Source organism: Siphateles boraxobius, unplaced genomic scaffold (assembly GCF_051911475.1).
Source record: "Siphateles boraxobius isolate OS27281-9 unplaced genomic scaffold, OSU_SipBor_1 5, whole genome shotgun sequence".
In the NCBI taxonomy this organism is placed as follows: Eukaryota; Metazoa; Chordata; class Actinopteri; order Cypriniformes; family Leuciscidae; genus Siphateles; species Siphateles boraxobius.
In genome coordinates this window covers 5,828,656-5,851,621 of record NW_027509141.1, presented here as the reverse complement: position 1 = coordinate 5,851,621, position 22,966 = coordinate 5,828,656, and the positions used below count along the sequence as shown (strand labels likewise).

Genomic DNA, 22,966 nt, shown 5'->3' with positions numbered 1-22,966 from the left:
ATAAAACTATAATACATTAGTATCTCAATAATACCAAAACAACTGCCTATAATTGAAATGTTAAATGGTACAACTATAATATTAATGCCATTACACAGTAAATTGTACTTTTAAATATTTTGCATTTATAAAAGTACTAGAATCTGACCAGTAGAGTTATGTGAAATACATCAAAGTGCTTTTTTAGTCAGTTTCAATATATAATTTTAGTGTCTCAGAAGAAATGTCTTTCTAATGGATGGAAACTTTCAAGCCTTAATGTGACATTCAACATCGTTATACTGTTTAAAACTGTGCAGATTTAATGACCTTAGGATTAAAGTTGATTCTCCTGAAAAGTTTAAACTATGCAAATACACTAAAAATTGTCCCAAAAAGTGTTTGATATACGAGTGCGTGTTGGGTATCACGGCAACTCAAAACTAAAAGTCTCCTGTATTTACAGGGTTACAGACTGACCCACATCTGTCATGTGATCAATGACATCATCACTCTCAGAACAACAGGTTCTATATGGAACCATGAATGGTTCATTTGCAGAACCTTTTCACCCATCTTAGGATCATTGGGTGGACATGGATTCAGTTTTAATTTATTTAGTCTTAATTCACTTTTAATTTTAATTACATTTTCTGAATTAAACTGCTCAAAAACATACTTTATCACTAGAAAACATTTAAATAACTCATTGAAGTTGATGGAACTTTTGTCCCTCAAGTGATTAAAAACTAAAACTGCATGTATTCTTCTTCGGCTCTGAGCGGATGAATATGATTCTTCTGCTGCTCATAAACACTCACTGCTAGAGATATAACCAGTTTAGATGAAAGATCTCAAGCTGAAGCTGAAGAGTTACTGTAGTTTTACTCATTAATACACACACTACCTTTAGAATACAACATTTACAACATCTACAATCCCTCAGTTCTTCATCTCCTGAAGACAAGCTGATGTTGATTCTTGTTTTATTATGAGTTCTGTCTTCTCCAGCAGACTCTCCTCTGCACACACACACACACACACACACACACACACACACACACACACACACACACACACACACACACACACACACACACACACACACACACACACACACACACACACACACACACAAACATATTGTATAGAGTCATTATTTAAATCTTGTTAATAAAAAAAGAAAAAACACAGTGTACATTTAAACATGAAAGTATTATGCAATAATTTAAGACATTTCTCCTTCACTCTTTAAATAAAGCTTCTTTATTCCATGAATAACCTTTAACATCCAGGGAATCTCGATCACACAAAGGGTTCTAGATTTAAGAGCTGATGACTGAGAGGCTCTGTTGGGAAGCAAAATGGTTCTTCTGGAACCTTTACTTTCAGCTGTGCATAGAAGCTTTTAGGCATTAAGTGTTCTTTAACATTGAGTCAAGAACCCCTAGAGTTCTAGAACACCAAGTGTTTAATACAGCGCTGCATTTATGAAGAGCAGTGCAATAATAGGCCTATACTATATCCAGTATTAAATGATACAGCGTTTTATGAAGAAATGTGCATCACATGTCATCCGGTGCATTCGCTGTGTAAAATCCATGTTGTGATATTGCATGATAGATGTTGATGTACTGAGAAACCGCCCTCATTCTGGGTGCGACGTGGCGTTGGGTAAACTGATCTCGGGTCAGAGGCGCTCGGCCGATCAGCGGGAGCATGTGGTTTATAAAGCTCAGAGCGAAGCCGTAACAGCAGGAGCCGAACACACGCTCCTCCTCAAACCTGCACACACACACACACACACACCTCAGTGTTACTCTCCTCCTCAAACCTGCACACACACACCTCAGTGTTACTCTCCTCCTCAAACCTGCACACACACACCTCAGTGTTACGCTCCTCCTCAAACCTGCACACACACACCTCAGTGTTACGCTCCTCCTCAAACCTGCACACACACACACACACACACACACACCTCAGTGTTACGCTCCTCCTCAAACCTGCACACACACACCTCAGTGTTACGCTCCTCCTCAAACCTGCACATACACACACACACACCTGAGTGTTAGGCTCCTCCTCAAACCTGCACACACATACACACACACACACACACACACACCTCAGTGTTACGCTCCTCCTCAAACCTGCACACACACACACACACCAGTGTTGCGCTCCTCCTCAAACCTGTACACACACACACACACCTCATTGTTACGCTCCTCCTCAAACCTGCACACACACACACACACACACACACACACACACACACACACACACACACACACACACACACACACACACACACACACACACACACACACACCTACACACACACACACACAGACACACACACACACAGACACACACAGACACACACACACACACACCACAGTGTTACGCTCCTCCTCAAACCTGCACACACACACACACACACACACACACACACACCTCAGTGTTACGCTCCTCCTCAAACCTGCACACACACACCTCAGTGTTACGCTCCTCCTCAAACCTGCACACACACACCTCAGTGTTACGCTCCTCCTCAAACCTGCACACAACACACACTGCAGTGTTACGCTCCTCAAACCTGCACACACACACACACACACCGCAGTGTTATGCTCCTCCTCAAACCTGCACACACACACACCGCAGTGTTATGCTCCTCCTCAAACCTGCACACACACACACACACACACACCTGAGTGTTAGGCTCCTCCTCAAACCTGCACACACACACACACGCACGCACACACACACGCATGCACGCACGCACGCACACACACACGCACGCACACACACACGCACGCACGCACGCACGCACGCACGCACGCACACACACACAATTCAGTGTTGGGTTTGGTAATACTTCCAGATTTGGTGACATTTGGTGCAGTAACAATCAGGTATGGGCAGTATTTCAGATACATGTATTTAAAATAGTAATAAATACTATTTTGTATTTTAAAGACTTTGGGAAAAAAATCACATGTAATTTGTATTTAAATACATTTAAGATGAGTATTTTTTGTATTTTCAAAATCAACCTGTCCAAAATCAAAGTCAACCTGTTTGTCAGGGTATACTGAGGATGTCATGATCAATTCTACTTGTTGAGTAAAGTTAAAATAGTGCATTATTCAGATTTGCCTTCAGTTAACATGAAAGAATAAAAAAGCACAGACAAGTGGGAAAATAGCTTTAGCCACTCAGTCTTGATCGGTTGTTGATTTTTATCAACTGGCTGGTCAAATGTGTTTAAAGCATTACTGCATGTTAGGGCTGGGTGATATGACACTACATATCATAGCGATGAAATAAAGTGTGAATCGATGGAACTTTTTCTAAATCGTTTACACAGATAGGCCTATTTGTGGGGTACGCAAATGCATCCGTGCAGCTTTTAGTGGGCAGGAATTATTGGAACGTTAGAGTGGAAAAAGAAGCACTGATGAATGATACACCACAAAAACCTTCAGCTTTTAGTTTTATTCATAAAAAAATGTGTATAGTAAATAGTATAGTTAAATATAGAAAAAAAAGTAAACATAGGTAAACAGTGTGAAAAGCATCTAAATGAATTCTAATTTTAAATTTTAGATAAACTTTCTAATTTTGAAAACTGATATTGAGAATTGTAAAACTATGATATATTTTGTTACTGTGAAGTAAAATTAAGATTTTGGTCATATCGCCCATCCATATTCTTTGCTAAATAGCAGAAAAGGTTCCCAAAGTTTTACATACAGTAATTTTTTAATAGTGTTCACCACAAGTAATAGACTACATGTAACCTGGTTAGAAATAAGTATATAAATGGCTGCTATTTTGCATAAGTTTATTTGTAATTGCCAGAAAGAAAGAAAGAAAGAAAAGACAGAAAGAATGACAGAGAGGGCAGAGATAAAGTTAGGAACTAAAAGTCAGTCGGCCTGTAGTTTCTTCATTCACTGTGATCTATACCTGCACTGGATGGCCAATTTCACATATATTTTGTGTATGTTCAAAATACAAAATACTGTATTTGTATTTAAATACATTTTTCTAGATAGTATTTTGTATTTTTATTTTAAAATACATTTCCATGAATTTATGCCCATCTCTGGTAACAATATATAGTATCACAATATATCGCAATACAAAACATGCAACAATATGTATCGTGGATAGTTCACTCAAAATAAAAATTACTGTGTAAGAAACAAGTTCAAGTTTTCAGAGGTTTAGTGTCAGTACTAAATTAAACTACTATATATAATATTGAATATCATTTATAATATAAAATTTGTGTGTCCTGATAAAGCCAAATGTCTGATGTTACCAGTAAAAGTGTCCTACATTATTTTAAATGTATCTAGTCAGTGAAAGAGGTCAAGCATATTCATCTAAAATAATTCTGTATTTTCAGCTTCAGAATTATGAATATTGTTATTCTGGTGTCTCGATTGTCCTGTGCTTTGGGTTTCAGCACCAATCATATTCATTTACACACACAATGTAATATCAAGTTTAGCATTTTAATCTACAGTAAAAAAAGGTTAACCCTTAATCTTGGAGTATCGCCATAATATGGTATTGTGAGTTGCGTATCGTGATATGTATCGTGAGGATATGGTTAATGTGTAATGCTGTACCGCTCTGAAGTCCAGTCTGGAAGCACGGAGAACTTCTCCAGCTCAGCGTCCCATGATCTCGCGAGCCGGACACACACAGACACACACACACACCGCTCCCAGCCGCCAGCATCTCTGTGGACCCCGGACAGGGTGTAGTTATAGACCAGACCTGCGGCAAACACAGCTGACCAACACACACTCAAACTAACAAATACTGTAATGTTTACAGGCGTAAATACTGTACCTTCTGAATTTGAAAGACCCACGTGTATCTCAGCGTCGCTCCATTCTCTGGAGGAAAACAAGATAGAAAAAGAGTCACTATAGATGATCATTCAACAGTCTCTAAAGAGTCTCTTCTGCTCAGCAAGGCTGCATTTATTTGGTCAAAAATACATGCAAAATCAAGTAAAATACAAAAATCAACTAAAAATTGTGAAATATTTTTACAATTCAAAATAGCTGTTTTCTATGTGAGTTTATTCCTGTGATCAAAGCTGAATTTCCAGCGTTATTACTCCAGTCTTAAAGTGATAGTTCACCCAAAAATGAACATTATCCCATAATTTAGTCTAGGTCTATATTCAAGTTCAAGTTCAAGTTTATTGTCAATTCTACTATATACAGGACTACATACATATGAGAATTTAAATAGGTTTACATTAAAAAGTGCTATATGATGCGAGACGAGTTCCAGCGGAAGAGTGACCTCTAACCCGACGCATGACCTCTGACCTGACACATGACCTCTGACCCGACACATGACCTCTGACCCGACGCATGACTTAACCCGACACATGACCTCTGACCTGACGCGTGACCTGACCCGACACATGACCTCTGACCTGACGCATTACCGCTGACCCGACGCATGACCTCTGACCCGACACATGACCTCTGACCCGACGCATGACCTGACCCGACACGTGACCTCTGACCTGACACATGACCTCTGACCCGACACGTGACCTCTGACCCGACGCATGACCTGACCCGACGCATGACCTCTGACCCACACATGACCTCTGATCCGACGCATGACCTGACCCGACACATGACCTCTGACCCGACGCATGACCTCTGACCCGAAGTATGATGTAGGAGTAGCGTAAGCTCAGCTGAGAGTCGATGCCGCTCGCGGTTCAAACAACACACTCAAGCTCCTCCCACATTTCTCTTTAAAAATGCTCCTCTAATTCGTGACCGGTGTCTCTCTTTGTCAATACCAAGCGGCAACCTTCCAGTCTCTCTCTTGAATCAACACTGAAGTGACTTAAACTGCAGTTCATCGACTGGCCACTACAGACCGACTGCAGTAGAGACTCAATCCCATAGACCCACATGTTACAATGCCCAACTTTACAGCAGAAAAAAACATGTTTACAGTCTGGTGCAAAAAGTGGATTTGGTCTATATAGCTAATTTTGCCCTTCATGACAACTGTGAGGGGGTGAATTTTTTTATTAACTCATCCGTTTAAATTATATTAAGCCTTAAAGTTGTGCATAATTAAGGGTGTGACGTGGCTACTTGAGTGACAGGTGGATTTCAGCTGATGTCACTATAACAGAGCCCGTCTAAAGGAGAGCCTTGGCACTTCCTATCAGCCCCATTGTATCATCTTGGTTGCAGTTCCATTAGAATTCCACTGGAGGTGAGTGCGGGCGAGTGCAGAATGAATGGGAGTCTATGGAGCTAGACGGCTAAATGTCAGTCCCTCCAGAAAAACGCGATTATGCGATCGCATAATTTAGTGCATAATCAGCCAAAGTCCGCATATTTATGCGGGGGGCGCATTTTTTCAAATACGCCGCACATAAATTGCCGATTTCTGCACAAAATATGTGGGGCTTGCATGATTTCATCATGATTTTGCAAAAAAGTCACATATATCTTAGCAGAAAGTTGAAAAATGTTGCGTTTGCTTCACACAAGAGCAGCCATTCCCCCCTGTTGCCATGGGAACGTTATGAAGTGATGTAATTACGCGACGTGAACATCATCGAAAAGCTGTAAAACAGGAGCACACTTTATTTTATTTATTCATTTTTACAGAAGTTGTAAAGCATATTCCTTTTGTAAAGCTTCAGAACTTGTTTGACTCATCAATGTTTTGTAAGTTTGATGTTTTTATTTAAGTCTGAAATAAAACAAGACGAGAACTGAAATATTCCAGCACTTTCTGTGATGTAGTATGCTTGCTTATCATAGGAACTAATAAGAAATGACTCTTTATATTAAGGTAGTAGTCTAGTGAGAACAGCGTGTTGGGGAATTAATTTTTTTTTCACTTTTTCATCAAACCGCAGTTTTTGCAAGTTCCGGCAATTTTTGCAAGTTCCCGCAATTTCATCGCATAAAATTGCATAAATATCCCGCATATTCCATCGCATTTTTTAAGAAAACGGGCGGCGTAATCAAGGATTTTTGTTCAATATAGATTAAAGTCCAAAAGTCGAATGAACGAGTACTTATGTCCTTTCGATTTCTTACAGGTTAGGTCGTTGTTGGCCGGAACACGGTAGCATTCTGCTATTACATGACGTCATTACATTTTTGAACGGATTTTTAGAACAGATAAGTGAACTTAAAAATGCAATTTTCAGCTGAGTGTATTATCTTAGCCCCCCCCTTTTGACTTTCAAATTACTTGACAAAAAATTACATCCTGAGAAAAGTGGATTTCTGGGGGTGAAACCCCATAGACTCCCATTCATTCTGCACTCGCCTGCGAGAATCAGAACCCCCCCATGGACAGAGACGTGTTACTGCAGCCAGTCCAGAAACCGGAAGTAGCCAGACAGTGCCAATTCTCTTCTATTAGACATTCTCTGACTACAAGCAGTTTGTCTGCTAGCGTTAGCATCACGTCACCTCAGCTAATCATCCTCCCTGCACATTTTCGTTTATCCGGGAGTGACGCGCTGCCAAGATGGCGACGGCCGGCTCCGCCCACTTTGGACTTTAAAAGTGACGTCATGGACAGTACGAACATATTTTTTTACAGTCTATGGTCAATACACCATAAGTCGGGTCAGAGGCCACTCTTTCGCCTGAACTAGACTCGCATACGGCCGTTACTGGAAGCCAGTGATTATAGTTTATAAAGTTCTAAATATGGATATTTTTCTTGGTGTCAGAAGGCCTTTATTAACCCCTGGATTGTATGGATTACTGTTATTATCATGGATGCACTTTTTTGGGCTTCAAAATCTCAGGCTACATTCACTCCCATTATAAAGCTTGGAAGAGCCAGGATATTATTTAATATATATATCTATATATATATATATATATATCTATATCTATCTATATATATATATATATATATATATATATATATATATATATATATATATATATATATATATATATATGTGTGTCTGTGTGTATATATGTATATATATCCATCTGTAAGGCTCAAGTTTATCAACAGTTAATACTTAGCATTGAAACGTCATTACCTTTTCAAAATAATCCACTAAACAAGTTGCGATTTGAGGAGTGTGCACTAATATTTTCAGTTCCATCTCATTATCTCAAGATCACGCCCACAATGGTGGAACTCATGAATATTCATGTATACTCCGCCCCCTGGAACAGTATTTTACAATAACTGAATATTACATATGAATAATAGTCGTAAACTCACCCAAGATGTGATGGTCCGTGAATAGATCCTATTAGAAACGCACATGAGACTTTGTGTCCATTAGTAAACGGGCAGGGAAGAGCGACAGGCGCGTTTAACAGTCCGAAAGTTGGAGTCTGATGACAGATCGGACACTGACACTGAGAATATGAGGAGAAACTGTACACATCTCTTCCACAGTGTCTGTATTTGATCACAGTTTTCTCCATTAGTGTTCAGGTGTTCGCGTTACCTGTCGTCCTCTGAGTCTGATCTCAGATCGGTTTCGTTTTCTCAAGTTCCACGGGTGACGTCATTGCGTTCGAAACTAGTCCAGCAGGGGGCGCAAAAAACCCGATTCCTCAAGTAAATCCATCTATAAAATTAAATAATATAACTTATTCTCTTTCCAGGTCATTTTATCCGGTTCATTCGCTCCTTGGGATCTACGTTATTTCCTACACCTTTCCTAATCAGTATCTGTAGAGAAAGCTGTTTTTTTATGTTCAGCGGAAAAAAGGTATTCGTCAACGAATTGTTCAAAAGAGTCGGTTCAAACGATTCCATGCGTACTACTTACATGATGTAAAATAATCATTTTTGAACTCCCAAACACAGAACGTTTCCCTAACGTTCCCATTTTATAAACCAAATAATAACTGCTCTTTTAACCAAAAACTGAGATAGGGCTATGAAACGATTCGTTCGAAAGAACCGACTCGCGGAAGTGGATCGCACTAGGCGGAAGCAATGATCAGTCGCGGCGCTGAGCCGGTGATATTTTCAGGTTGCACAAAACCGTGCAGACAGTATTTTCACAGTAAAATATTACATTCGTTGCCGGATAAAGGATGTCAACGAAACAAGTGACCTGCAGGTAAAGATAAACGCATTACCGTCATTACCCAGCCATAAAAGCATCGCTGACTGCAGTAAATAAGGTCATTGATAACATCATCATGACTTTGACATGAGAGAAAATGGTGTAACGTTAGCTGGACTGACGCATCGGATCTCTGAAATTTACACATTTATTCAGCATCTCATGCTCTGATTCAGGTGTGTTGATGATGTTGTGTGTGTGTGTGTGCAGGTATTTCCTGCACGGTGTGTGTCGTGAGGGCAGCAGGTGTTTGTTCTCTCACGATCTGACCACGAGCAAACCTTCAACCATCTGTAAATACTACCAGAGAGGAGTCTGTGCCTATGGAGACCGATGCAGGTGACGCAAATATCGTGTTTTAAACCTTTTTGCATGTATTTAGTAACTAGGCATATTTTATGAGGGATTCTTCAATTTGTCTTTGATGACGTGAGTACTGGCGCGAGGGCGGGGCAACCTGTCACTCACATGAGATCTACCAATAGCAAACCACAACCATCCAATCAATTCCCCACGGACACAATCAAGCCCCGTCCAAATTTGTTCTTGTTTGAGAAGCGTCTCACTCAGATATACAATAGACCTCTTTTCAGTTAGTAAACATTTAATATGACGTTTTTTGTGTGGGCAGAGCTTAGGTGGAGGCAAAAATATTCCCCTGGCCGCTTCACTAACGCTAGTTTTTTTTTTACAATAAATGGATAAAATCCGAAATCCGATTTTATCTTAATATGTAAAGTCACTGACTGTCCAGGACTGCGATTGTTGTTTGCAAAAGTTAACTTTAACGGACTGAACCAGATTGGCCTGACCCGTACACACTCACTCAATGGATGATCTGACAGGATTACCGTTAAATTTACCTCGATGGAGTGACCTGATATACACCTGATAGAGAAACCGAGCGTAAAGAGAAACTTAGGGCGTATAAATCTTTAGATGCCTATAACTATGTGCTGAATGATCACGTACACGACTTGTGTGATACGATACGCAGTTCTGCCTAGCCAGCACCAAAGCCACAAGACAAAAAAATTGTCATTACAGTGCAATTTTAAGATGTGAATATTTTCTAAAAAAAAAAATTCCAGATACAGCAATTTAATTTTGATTTTCTTACCAGGTTCTCAAAAAGTCTAGTCACAATCAATCACAATACAATCACAGATGATTCAAAATAAAAAAAGTGGAGAAAATTGACTTTAAGAACAGAATGAAAAGGTCCCCTAACTGAAGAATCACCATGTGTGTTCTGTGTGTTGTGTGATAGATATGATCATGTGAAACCGTGTGGCCGTGGCGCAGCGGTCGAGAACCCGAGCAGATCCGGGTCAGCGCCGGGACCCGCTCCACCAGCAAACACTGGCAAACCGGGCAAAAAACCACTGGTGCTGAGAGACAAAGGTACATGTACTAGGGGTGTACCGATACCCTCATATCACGATACGCAACTCACATTACCATATTATTACTGCAATACTCCAAGACATATGATATAAGGTTAACAAAAAATTAACTGTAGATTAAAATGCTAAATTTGATATTTCATTTTGTGTGTAAATGAATAGGATTGGACTTGGTGCTGAAACCCAAAGCACAGGACAATCGAGACACCAGAATAACAATATTCATAATTCTGAAGCAGAAAATACAGAATTATTTTAGATGAATATGCTTGCACTCTTTCTCTGACTAGATATATTTAAAATAATGTAGGACACTTTTACTGGTAACATCAGACATTTGGCTTTATCAGGACCCACAAATATTATATTCAACATTATATATAGTAGTTTAATGTAGTACTGACACTAAAACTCTGTAAACTTAAAGAGATGATGTCTTCAAACAAGACGAGCGCTGTCTTGCTCTCTCTCCCTCGCGCATAATAATGAAAATCAATTGACACGATATTAAAAGGTCGGAAGATCGCAGTTTCAGGTGGAGCATTTGGAGATTTTTAGAGATTAGAGACTCTTGGAACAACATCTCAACACTAAATTATAAATAAAAGGCCTGTCTCATATAGACGCCTGTCTCAAATACAAGCCGGTGCAGTTCGACGATTTGGGAAAATAAAAGCCCAGGCTATTATTTGAAGTTTTACGGTATTTACGACAGAAATGTTAAATACAAGTACTCTACAGCGACTCTAGGGGGCGCTGTATGACAAAAAACGAAATCCTGCATAGTGTGCCTTTAAGAACGAATGAAAGAAGGATCAGCAACATAGTTTCTCTTGACTTTGGGTCCGAATGGAGGAGAGATTGTAATGTTGTGTGTGTGTGTGTTCTCAGCTCTGGGTCCGAATGGAGGAGAGATTGTAATGTTGTCTGTGTGTGTGTGTGTTCTCAGCTCTGGATCCGTATGGAGGAGAGATTGTAATGTTGTGTGTGTGTGTGTGTGTTCTCAGCTCTGGGCCCTTATGCAGGAGAGATTGCAATGTTGTGTGTGTGTGTGTGTGTGTGTGTGTGTGTGTGTGTGTGTGTGTGTGTTCTCAGCTCTGGGTCCCAATGGAGGACAGATTGTAATGTTGTGTGTGTGTGTGTTCTCAGCTCTGGATCCGAATGGAGGAGAGATTGTAATGTTGTGTGTGTGTTCTCAGCTCTGGATCCCTATGGAGGAGAGATTATAATGTTGTCTGTGTGTGTGTGTGTGTGTGTTCTCAGTTCTGGATCCGTATGGAGGAGAGATTGTAATGTTGTCTGTGTGTGTGTGTGTGTGTTCTCAGCTCTGGATCCGTATGGAGGAGAGATTGTAATGTTGTGTGTGTGTGTGTGTTCTCAGCTCTGGGCCCTTATGCAGGAGAGATTGCAATGTTGTGTGTGTGTGTGTGTGTGTGTGTGTGTGTGTGTGTGTGTGTGTGTGTTCTCAGCTCTGGGCCCGTATGGAGGAGAGATTGTAATGTTGTGTGTGTGTGTGTGTGTGTGTGTGTTCTCAGCTCTGGATCCGTATAGAGGAGAGATTGTAATGTTGTGTGTGTGTGTGTTCTCAGCTCTGGATCCGTATGGAGGAGAGATTGTAATGTTGTATGTATGTGTGTGTCTGTGTGTGTGTGTGTGTGTGTGTGCGTGTGTGTGCGTGCGTGTGTGTGCGTGTGTGTGCGTGTGTGTGTGTGTGTGTGTGTGTGTGTGTGTGTTCTCAGCTCTGGATCCGTATGGAGGAGAGATTGTAAATGTTGTGTGTGTGTTCTCAGCTCTGGGTCCCAATGGAGGAGAGATTGTAATGTTGGGTGTGTGTTCTCAACTTTGGATCCGTATGGAGGAGAGATTGTAATGTTGTGTGTGTGTGTGTGTGTTCTCAGCTCTGGATCCGTATGGAGGAGAGATTGTAATGTTGTGTGTGTGTGTGTGTGTGTGTGTTCTCAGCTCTGGATCCGTATGGAGGTGAGATTGTAATGTTGTGTGTTTGTGTGTGTGTGTGTGTGTGTGTGTGTGTATGTGTTCTCAGCTCTGGGCCAGTATGGAGGAGAGATTGTAATGTTGTGTGTGTGTGTGTGTGTGTGTGTTCTCAGCTCTGGATCCGTATGGAGGTGAGATTGTAATGTTGTGTGTGTGTGTGTGTGTGTGTGTATGTGTTCTCAGCTCTGGGCCAGTATGGAGGAGAGATTGTAATGTTGTGTGTGTGTGTGTGTGTGTGTGTGTGTTCTCAGCTCTGGATCCGTATGGAGGAGAGATTGTAATGTTGGGTGTGTGTTCTCAGCTCTGGATCCGTATGGAGGTGAGATTGTAATGTTGTGTTTTTGTGTGTGTGTGTATGTGTTCTCAGCAATGGGCCAGTATGGAGGATAGATTGTAATGTTGTGTGTGTATTCTCAGCTCTGGGTCCCAATGGAGGAGAGATTGTAATGTTGTGTGTTTGTTCTCAACTTTGGATCCGTATGGAGGAGAGATTTTAATGTTGTGTGTGTGTGTGTGTGTGTGTGTGTTCTCAGCTCTGGGCCCGTATGGAGAGAGTGCCGAGGACTGCTGGGACTACAGGGACGCCAGCGCTCACGGTAAACCGCACTCGTACCTGGAGGCAATTCGCTCCGGGCTGGAGGGTTCTGAGAGTTCTGCCTCATCCGGCCCATATCTGGATGCCGGGCCTCAGCCGCAGCTCTGCCCGTACCTGGCGGCGGGCCAGTGTAACTACGGCGACCGCTGCCCGTATCTCCACGGCGACGTGTGTGAAATCTGCCGGCTCCAGGTTCTGCACCCGCACGACCCCGAGCAAAGAGCAGCGCATGAAAAGGTGACTTCTATTGGTTTTCATTCGTTCAGTTCAGTTTTTTAATGCTGCAGATTAGGGTTGTAACGGTATACCGGTATGGCGGTTTATCGCGATATTGACTTGTACGATTATCATATCGTGAACATTTGCTTATCCACGGTTTTGGAAAAAAAATTAAAGCAGATCTCAAATGCGCATATGCAACTTATTTCCACTTGACTACTCCACCTATACATGTGCACTGGAGAAAATGTCTGAGACTGAGGCTGCGAATTCTTCGAAAAAAAAAGTTAAAATCTGCAGTGTGGGAATACTTTGGGTATCCGAAAAACGAACGTGGGTTTTTCCTTGAAGATTGATATCCAGTTGTGTCCAGAAATATGGACGAAGAGTGGCTGCAAAATGAGGAAATATGTCAAATATGTTCTCCCATATTCGCGAACACCTTCCCTCCCTGCAGATAAAGTTCCATTTATAACTTAAGTCCATATTATTTACGTGTTGCTGAGGGAATTTACAATATAACGCAGATGTCACGTAAAATGCGCGATTTGATAGATGGATGAATAAATCTAAAATATAGCTGTGCAATAAATAAAATCGCTATATGAGTGTGACTATTAAACAGCGCAAAAAACTGTAAATCTATATTCTGCTTGTTCAGCGTGTCTGTGTGAATGAGCAGCACCGTTTCACCTAGTATATACTCAAGTATGTGGGACGCTCATGGTGTTTAAAGCGTCTGCCATCTCACTCACTATATAAGGACGTGAACACATGAACATATCCAGAGCTGCTCTGAGAGAACTAAATGAGCATTTCATAATTTTGTTGAAAATAATCATTGTCAAATACACTCCGACTGAAACTCATAGGAGTTTAGTACAACCTGTCAAAATAAAAATTATCTTAAATAATAATTAATAAATTAAGAATTTTATTAATTCAATTGATCAAACATGTTTGTTCAAATGGGAGATCTGCAGCTTTATTTTTTCTTTCTTATTTTTTCAAAAGGTAGATTAAAAAAGTTTGTTTTAATAAACCATATGTTCAACCAAAAAACCCTATCAGTTTTCATTAATTTAAGGTTCATTGCAGCTGATAATAATAATCATTGTTTAATACCGTAAACCGTGAAACCGTGATATTTTCTGAGACTATTATCATACCGTGAAAATCTCATACCGTTACAACCCTACTGCAGATTGAGTGCAACAGTTGAAGTAAAGATATATAATATTTATTGCCTGTTTGATATACATAAAATGAATCATGCCTCATGTTTAAACACTATCTACATAAGAGCCAGTGGCAAATTCCCGAAGTACATGAGCGCCGAACGGCCGCTGAAAAAACAAGCTTTCAAATAGGTGCAATTTATGTTTAAATCACATATAAGAGGTCTTAACAACTACATTCTCGCCTAAAAAACTCCATAATGTTGCACAATAACAGTAGTTCCACCATTGACGCTTTCTGTGAGAAATGCTGCCAGTGTAGATCCGGCAGAAACAAGCGGAGTGATACACACTTTGAAACGGTTTCTGTGTGATATTAGTAGAATATCGCACCACTAGATAAGGCTCTCAGCCAAGTCGAGAACCAGAACTAACTGCTGTATAAAAAAAAAATATATATATATATAATGTTTTTATGACTATGTTGACATAGGTGTTTTGTTTTAGTAATAATGTAGAAACTTTTCTCATAATCGCATTTCAACCTCATTTTCAAAAGTAAATTTAAAGTTTCCCTGTGGTGAAAATCCAGCTTTTAATGTTTATATGTCTATGTGGTGTTTTTAATATGCTTAAGACAAACCATGTGTAAATTCATAAGTCGACAGCATTGCTGAGTATTTTCTCCTTAAAGGGACTATGTGTAGTTTTTTAGGTATTTTATTATCTAGAATCAATATTTGTATTCATAAATATGTCCTCAATGGTGTACAAATACGTTGAGGAGCGCAATGTTCCATGATAATAATAACATTCCATTTGTATTAGAGATGCGCGGATGGGCTATTATTATTTCATCCGCAACCGCATCACAAAACTCATCATCTGTCCTCTATCATCCGCACCAACAGTTCTTGATCAATTTTCGAAACCGCATCCGCGGCGCTGACTGTTTTAAGGTCTATGAGCGATGCAAGGCGCTGCACCCGCGAGGCTAGAAAGCTCTTGGCTGTTCTAGAAAGAACACTGATCCAATGCAGCAAAGATATTTAAAGACTAAAGTCCCTAGTATAGCCTATTGGCTATGTTGTAACCCCAGAATATCAGCAGTGAACTCCGTCTCCGATCGGCGGATATTAATAAATAAATATCGCACATCGGCAAACCTGACCTTACCTGACTAAAAGTAGACATTTAAAGCTTTCTCATGTATGAGGCAAGTAGGCCTAGCCTATACGCCGAGTTTCGGTAATTTATGAGAGGAGCTCCAGTTCACGCGCAAGAGATCACACCTCCACGTCCTCCTAAATATATGTCTGCTATATTTGCTTCTTGTTTATTAATTCCAGGCAATTAATTAATGAAACGGTGATTAAAATTAAAATACAATTTATACAAAACGAAATTGAATTTAAAGAAAGGCTTTCTACAAAACAAATCTTAATAAAGTAGTCAAAATCGTGTCTGACCCATCTTATGATCCTAACTTACTCCTGCTGTTCACTCTTCATATAATCGACATAGATTAAATAAAAATAACATTATATTATTTAAACATAAATATGGAATATATTACAGGGCTCGACATTAAGGCTTGTCCGCTTGTCCGGGACAAGTGGATTTTTTGTAGGACAAGTGGAAAAGAAAATTAGTTGTCCCACTGGACAAGTTAAATTTCAAACAAAATAAAATGGCATGTTACTTCACGTTGTGTGTCCCTCATTACGTTAATTTTACAGATCAGTTGTTTTAACCATTCATTAAAGTGAGTCGGTTTAAAGGAGTCATTAACGTTATTTCGCGAATCGGACGTGTCATTAACGGACCAAGGCACACGTTGTGTGATTATACAGGCAGTTTAGGACATTACACAAAATTTGTGTCAACACAGAAAACATTTCATCACTGGATAGATTTTTTTTGTTTATTGAAAGTGTGGTTTATGTCATCTGAATGTTTGAAACGCTTTTCAGAGAAGATAAGGCAACGTTATTTTAGCACAATTCACAACCAGTGGTAGTTCAGAAAAAAAAAAAAAACTTCGGTCTTCCGACCTTTTACCACCGTGTATTCTTAAAGATATTCAGTCAACTCAATTAATTAATATTCGTGAGGGAGGGAGGGAGAGAGAGCAAGATAGTTGAAGACGGTGTGAGAATGCGCACGCGCGACTGGGGCTTTCACTCTCTCTGCTCGTTCTCTCAGTAAACAAGCGCAGCAGTCAGTCATCTACATCACTCATCTGCATCGCTCACCGGTCAAATAAGGCTTTGGCTTGACTAAAATACGGTTTAGAAAGGCTGACCAAAAACAGGGCGCAAGTTCCAATTTTCTTGCGCTTGATGTTTAAACTGACAGGACTTGCAAATTGATTACCCGGACAAGTGACTTTTGTGCATGGACAAGTGAAACATAAATTTACTTGTCCAAAGGACAAGTGCCTCAAGAAGTTAATGTCGAGCCCTGATATTTTTTGTAATTAAGAAATGTTGGAAAAGGTGTTCATCTTTCATTTCCTATGTGAACATAATGTATTCTCCTGAAAATGATGAATTCAATGAGAATGTATCTGAGAATATTCTTAAATAAGAAAATCTATTCAGTGATTGGTTCATGCCAAATTACTGCTTGATGAAAATTTCATTGGGGGGGGGGGGGGGGGGGGGGGGGTTGGGGGGTTGTGTGTATTTAAAGCGGTTTACCGCTATACCGCTGGAATATCTTGCTTTTCAACTGCGGTTAGAAAAATCCATACTGCCCCAGCCCTAGCTTCCATGTCGTTCCGCCATCTTGAAAAACTATAATAGCAGAGAGGGTCAAAAAGTACTAGGCCAACGGGTTTCCACAACGCGTTTTTCGTTCAGAGCCAGCGTCACGTAACTGAAAGCAGCAGAAACGGAGGAGCAGAGCAGTGAGAGGCGCTTGTCACGGCCCCAGCAAGTTTAAAAGGCTGCATTGCACTGTTATTATTCATACTGTAACATTCGTTTGTTCGTTGTGTCAAGTTGCAGTTTGTTTGAAATAAAAACCTGTTCACCCGAAAGTGCTGTTCGAAGACATCCTGTCATAGCTTTTTGAAAGTGAAAGTGAAAGTGACACGTGATGGCCAAGTATGGTAACCCCTACTTGGAATTTGACCTCTCCATTTGACCCATCCAAGTAAGTGCACACACATTATGAGCAGAGTAGTGAGTAGTGAACACACACACACTGCAAACGTGGATACACACACCCGGAGCAGCGGGGGTTAGGTGCCTTGCTCAAGGACACCTCAGTCATATTCCTGCCGGTACTGGAATCGAACCAGCAACCTTTGGGTCACCAGTCCAACTCTGTTACCATTAGGCCATGACTTGGTACATAACAGCTACCGTAGAGCGAGGCGCTGGAGAGCACAATTCGTTTGAATGCAAAATACAATTTCACCACTAGATGGGAGAAATTCCTACACAATGTCCCTTTAAAACTGCAGTGAACCTAAGACAGTTTCAAAAACACAGTTTGAAATCGCTGGTGTTTCTGACGTCAGAAACTACCTTATAACCAATCAGATCAACGAGTGATCGTCAACGAGTGGATCTTTGAGCTGAGTGAGTGGAGGCGGGGCTCATTTGCATATTCATAGAACCGCACATACTAAATGAGGCAAGGGTGTCGAGTTACATTCAAGATATTTTAAGACAGGAAGAATTTTTTTATCAACGAAAAAACGTTAAATTTAATTTTGGTTTGAGTTTTAAGGGCTAAAATGATTGACTACAGGGGGACTTTAAAATACATTTAATGCTGATTCTGTCATTTGCAGTGCTTTTTGGGATAAGTAGTGCATTCTTTATGATGATGATGATGATGATGATGATGATGATGATGATGATTATGATGATTATGATGATGCTGATGATGATGCTGATGATTCTGATGATAATGATGATGATTCTGATGATGCTGATTCTGTCTGGTCTCAGATGTGCATGGCGGCCTTCGAGATGGACATGGAGCGGGCGTTTGCGGCTCAGCAGAGTCAGGATAAGCAGTGTAAGATCTGTCTGGATGTGGTGTACGAGAAGATGTCTCCGTCAGAGCGGCGCTTCGGGATCCTGTCGAGCTGCGTACACACGTACTGTCTGAGCTGCATACGCCAGTGGCGCTGCGCCGAGCAGTTCCAGAACCAGATCCGAAAGTGAGTCAGTCCACTGGTTTGGACTCTTAATTTATCAGAACTAGTGGTGGAACGGATCACAAAATTAATGGTTCGGATCATTTATGGTTTTTGAGCCACGGATCTGATAATTTTTCGTCGGATCAGCAAAAAAAAAAAAATATAAATGGGGGGGGGTGGGTAACTTTACTTTTCATTTGTTACTTAAAGCTCCCTTGAAGTTCTTCAATCCTACATCAGAATCTACTAGCCTAAATGATAAAGTTCACACATTATTAGAAACAAGTGAACAGTCAGTAATAATATAAGAACAAATACACACATTATAAGCAGAGATGAATACTAAATAACAAAGTTACAAAGTCTAACAGTAGTAATCAGGTACATACATTTTTAATTAAGCCTAATGTAAAATAACACTCTTTGTTTACTGTAGAAATGTAATTTAATTTCATCTTTGTTAATGCTGTATTTTGTTGTTTTATTAACATTAATGACACAGATGACAGTAGGAATATTAGGTTTCTTTCACAATTGATTACTCATGACATGAGTTAGAGAATACTTGCTGAGACGGGTATTTAGACATAATCCGGTGTTTATGTGTCCGTTTAAGGGCAAGGAAACGTGAAAGAGGAATCAGTTCTGTGTTCTAGCACTGTCTGAAACACACACTCTCTCTCTCCCTCTCTCTCTGCGTGCTCTTTGAGTGTGTGTGTGGCTGTGAGTCCCGATTTTCACCTCTTCTGCGTTTAAAATTGTTTATAAGTGTTTTGACAAAACACGTCCAAATTATAAACTTTCACTCTAAGATGGTTAAATTAAGCAGTTAATCCTTGAATCACATGCGTGCCGGACCGTGAGGAGCGGATCCGTACGCATCACGATCAACTGCGATCTACTATATATAATGTTGAATATAATATTTGTGGGTCCTGATAATGGCAAATGTCTGATGTTACCAGTAAAAGTGGCCTACATTATTTTAAATATATCTAGTCAGTGAAAGAGGTCAAGCATATTCATCTAAAATAATTCAGTATTTTCAGCTTCAGAATTATGAATATTGTTATTCTGGTGTCTCGATTGTCCTGTGCTTTGGGTTTCAGCACCAAGTCCAATCCTATTCATTTACACACACAATGAAATATCAAATTTAACATTTTTGTTAACTTTTTATCATATGTCTTGGAGTATCGCAATAATATGGTATTGTGAGTTCAGTATCGTGATATGTATCGAATCGTGACATGAGGATATTGTTACACTCCTAGGGGAGGTTAGTGGAGCACTAGAGACCTTATCCCCAAGTGATAGTGTTCAAAAGGGAACGAGACGTTGTTTGATTCAGTGTGAGACTCTTAGATGCCGTAAGGTAACTCATTACCTGAGAATTAGGAGAATTAACCCAAGTATAATTTTTTAAAGTGTCAACTGTAGACGGCCCAGGTAAACTTATGTCAGGTGTGTAGAGGAAAACTCAAGCACACCGCCTAGCTCTGCTCTCTCAGAGCAATGAAGTGTTATTGTGTGCAGGACTTGTCTCGAGTGTTGTGGAGTAATGAAGTGTTATTGTGTGCAGGACTTGTCTCGAAGGTTGTGGAGTAATGAAGTGTTATTGTGTGCAGGACTCGTCTCGAGTGTTGTGGAGTAATGAAGTGTTATTGTGTGCAGGACTTGTCTCGAAGGTTGTGGAGTAATGAAGTGTTATTGTGTGCAGGACTTGTCTCGAAGGTTGTGGAGTAATGAAGTGTTATTGTGTGCAGGACTTGTCTCGAAGGTTGTGGAGTAATGAAGTGTTATTGTGTGCAGATCTTGTCTCGAGTGTTGTGGAGTAATGAAGTGTTGTTGTGTGCAGGACTTGTCTCGAGTGTTGTGGAGTAATGAAGTGTTATTGTGTGCAGATCTTGTCTCGAGTGTTGTGGACTAATGAAGTGTTGTTGTGTGCAGGACTTGTCTCGAGTGTTGTGGAGTAATGAAGTGTTATTGTGTGCAGATCTTGTCTCGAGTGTTGTGGAGTAATGAAGTGTTATTGTGTACAGGACTTGTCTCGAGTGTTGTGGAGTAATGAAGTGTTATTGTGTGCAGATCTTGTCTCGAGTGTTGTGGAGTAATGAAGTGTTATTGTGTGCAGATCTTGTCTCGAGTGTTGTGGAGTAATGAAGTGTTATTGTGTGCAGGACTTGTCTCGAGTGTTGTGGAGTAATGAAGTGTTATTGTGTGCAGATCTTGTCTCGAGTGTTGTGGAGTAATGAAGTGTTATTGTGTGCAGATCTTGTCTCGAGTGTTGTGGAGTAATGAAGTGTTATTGTGTGCAGGACTTGTCTCGAGTATTGTGGAGTAATGAAGTGTTATTGTGTGCAGATCTTGTCTCGAGTGTTGTGGAGTAATGAAGTGTTATTGTGTGCAGATCTTGTCTCGAGTGTTGTGGAGTAATGAAGTGTTATTGTGTTAAGGACTCGTCTCGAGTGTTGTGGAGTAATGAAGTGTTATTGTGTGCAGGACTTGTCTCGAGTGTTGTGGAGTAATGAAGTGTTATTGTGTGCAGATCTTGTCTTGAGTGTTGTGGAGTAATGAAGTGTTATTGTGTGCAGATCTTGTCTTGAGTGTTGTGGAGTAATGAAGTGTTATTGTGTGCAGGCCTTTTCTCGAGTGTTGTGGAGTAATGAAGTGTTATTGTGTGCTGGACTCGTCTCGAGTGTTGTGGAGTAATGAAGTGTTATAGTGTGCAGGACTCCTCTCGAGTGTTGTGGAGTAATGAAGTGTTATTGTGTGCAGGACTCGTCTCGAGTGTTGTGGAGTAATGAAGTGTTAATGTGTGCAGATCTTGTCTCGAGTGTTGTGGAGTAATGAAGGGTTAATGTGTGCAGGACTCGTCTCGAGTGTTGTGGAGTAATGAAGTGTTATTGTGTGCAGGACTCGTCTCGAGTGTTGTGGAGTAATGAAGGGTTAATGTGTGCAGGACTCGTCTCGAGTGTTGTGGAGTAATGAAGTGTTATTGTGTGCAGATCTTGTCTCGAGTGTTGTGGAGTAATGAAGTGTTATTGTGTGCAGGACTCGTCTCGAGTGTTGTGGAGTAATGAAGTGTTAATGTGTGCAGATCTTGTCTCGAGTGTTGTGGAGTAATGAAGTGTTATTGTGTGCAGGACTTGTCTCGAGTGTTGTGGAGTAATGAAGTGTTATTGTGTGCAGGACTTTTCTCGAGTGTTGTGGAGTAATGAAGTGTTATTGTGTGCAGGACTCGTCTCGAGTGTTGTGGAGTAATGAAGTGTTATTGTGTGCAGGACTCGTCTCGAGTGTTGTGGAGTAATGAAGTGTTATTGTGTGCAGATCTTGTCTTGAGTGTTGTGGAGTAATGAAGGGTTAATGTGTGCAGATCTTGTCTCGAGTGTTGTGGAGTAATGAAGTGTTGTTGTGTGCAGGACTTTTCTCGAGTGTTGTGGAGTAATGAAGTGTTATTGTGTGCAGGACTCGTCTCGAGTGTTGTGGAGTAATGAAGTGTTATTGTGTGCAGGACTCGTCTCGGGTGTTGTGGAGTAATGAAGTGTTATTGTGTGCAGGACTTGTCTCGAGTGTTGTGGAGTAATGAAGTGTTATTGTGTGCAGGACTTGTCTCGAGTGTTGTGGAGTAATGAAGTGTTATTGTGTGCAGGACTTTTCTCGAGTGTTGTGGAGTAATGAAGCGTTATTGTGTGCAGGACTCGTCTCGAGTGTTGTGGAGTAATGAAGTGTTATTGTGTGCAGGACTCGTCTCGAGTGTTGTGGAGTAATGAAGTGTTAATGTGTGCAGATCTTGTCTCGAGTGTTGTGGAGTAATGAAGTGTTATTTTGTGGAGGTCTTGTCTCGAGTGTTGTGGAGTAATGAAGTGTTATTTTGTGCAGATCTTGTCTTTACTGTTGTGGAGTAATGAAGTGTTATTGTGTGCAGATCTTGTCTTGAGTGTTGTGGAGTAATGAAGCGTTATTGTGTGCAGATCTTGTCTTGAGTGTTGTGGAGTAATGAAGTGTTATTGTGTGCAGATCTAGTCTTGAGTGTTGTGGAGTAATGAAGTGTTATTTTGTGGAGGTCTTGTCTGGAGTGTTGTGGAGTAATGAAGTGTTATTGTGTGCAGATCTTGGCTGGAGTGTTGTGGAGTAATGAAGTGTTATTGTGTGCAGATCTTGTCTCGAGTGTTGTGGAGTATTGAAGGGTTAATGTGTGCAGATCTTGTCTCGAGTGTTGTGGAGTAATGAAGTGTTGTTGTGTGCAGGACTTTTCTCGAGTGTTGTGGAGTAATGAAGTGTTATTTT

General features: G+C 40.5%; 2 protein-coding genes across 2 annotated transcripts in view; one reads left to right on the top strand and one right to left on the bottom strand.

The window, feature by feature from the left end:
• Positions 1–1,222: 1,222 nt before the first annotated feature.
• Positions 1,223–8,601, bottom strand: mkrn2os.1 (MKRN2 opposite strand, tandem duplicate 1). Its single transcript, XM_077204557.1, has 4 exons — positions 8,263–8,601; positions 4,855–4,901; positions 4,629–4,779; positions 1,223–1,764 (listed from the first exon to the last, which is right to left on the bottom strand). Exons 1-4 carry the CDS (start codon positions 8,469–8,471, stop codon positions 1,545–1,547), a joined length of 627 nt encoding a protein of 208 aa, XP_077060672.1. The 5' UTR covers positions 8,472–8,601; the 3' UTR covers positions 1,223–1,544.
• Positions 8,602–8,965: 364 nt separating this feature from the next.
• mkrn2 (makorin, ring finger protein, 2) overlaps positions 8,966–22,966 on the top strand; it is a 36,595-nt gene continuing 22,594 nt past the window's right edge. Inside the window, exons 1-5 of the mRNA XM_077204556.1 lie at positions 8,966–9,118; positions 9,335–9,463; positions 10,395–10,528; positions 13,059–13,357; positions 18,483–18,697. Coding sequence (XP_077060671.1) covers positions 9,093–9,118; positions 9,335–9,463; positions 10,395–10,528; positions 13,059–13,357; positions 18,483–18,697 — 803 coding nt within the window. The 5' untranslated portion in view covers positions 8,966–9,092. The remainder of the gene's footprint in view (positions 9,119–9,334; positions 9,464–10,394; positions 10,529–13,058; positions 13,358–18,482; positions 18,698–22,966) is intronic.

Bases quoted from the DNA above. Each gene is read 5' to 3' on its own strand.
- mkrn2os.1 (XM_077204557.1), bottom strand. From the start codon at position 8,471: ATGGAGAAAACTGTGATCAAATACAGACACTGTGGAAGAGATGTGTAC. The intron at 4,902-8,262 runs GTGAGTTTACGA...GTTTTCCTCCAG, and splicing joins CACGGACCATCACATCTTGG to AGAATGGAGCGACGCTGAGA. The intron at 4,780-4,854 runs GTACAGTATTTA...TGTTTGCCGCAG, and splicing joins GGGTCTTTCAAATTCAGAAG to GTCTGGTCTATAACTACACC.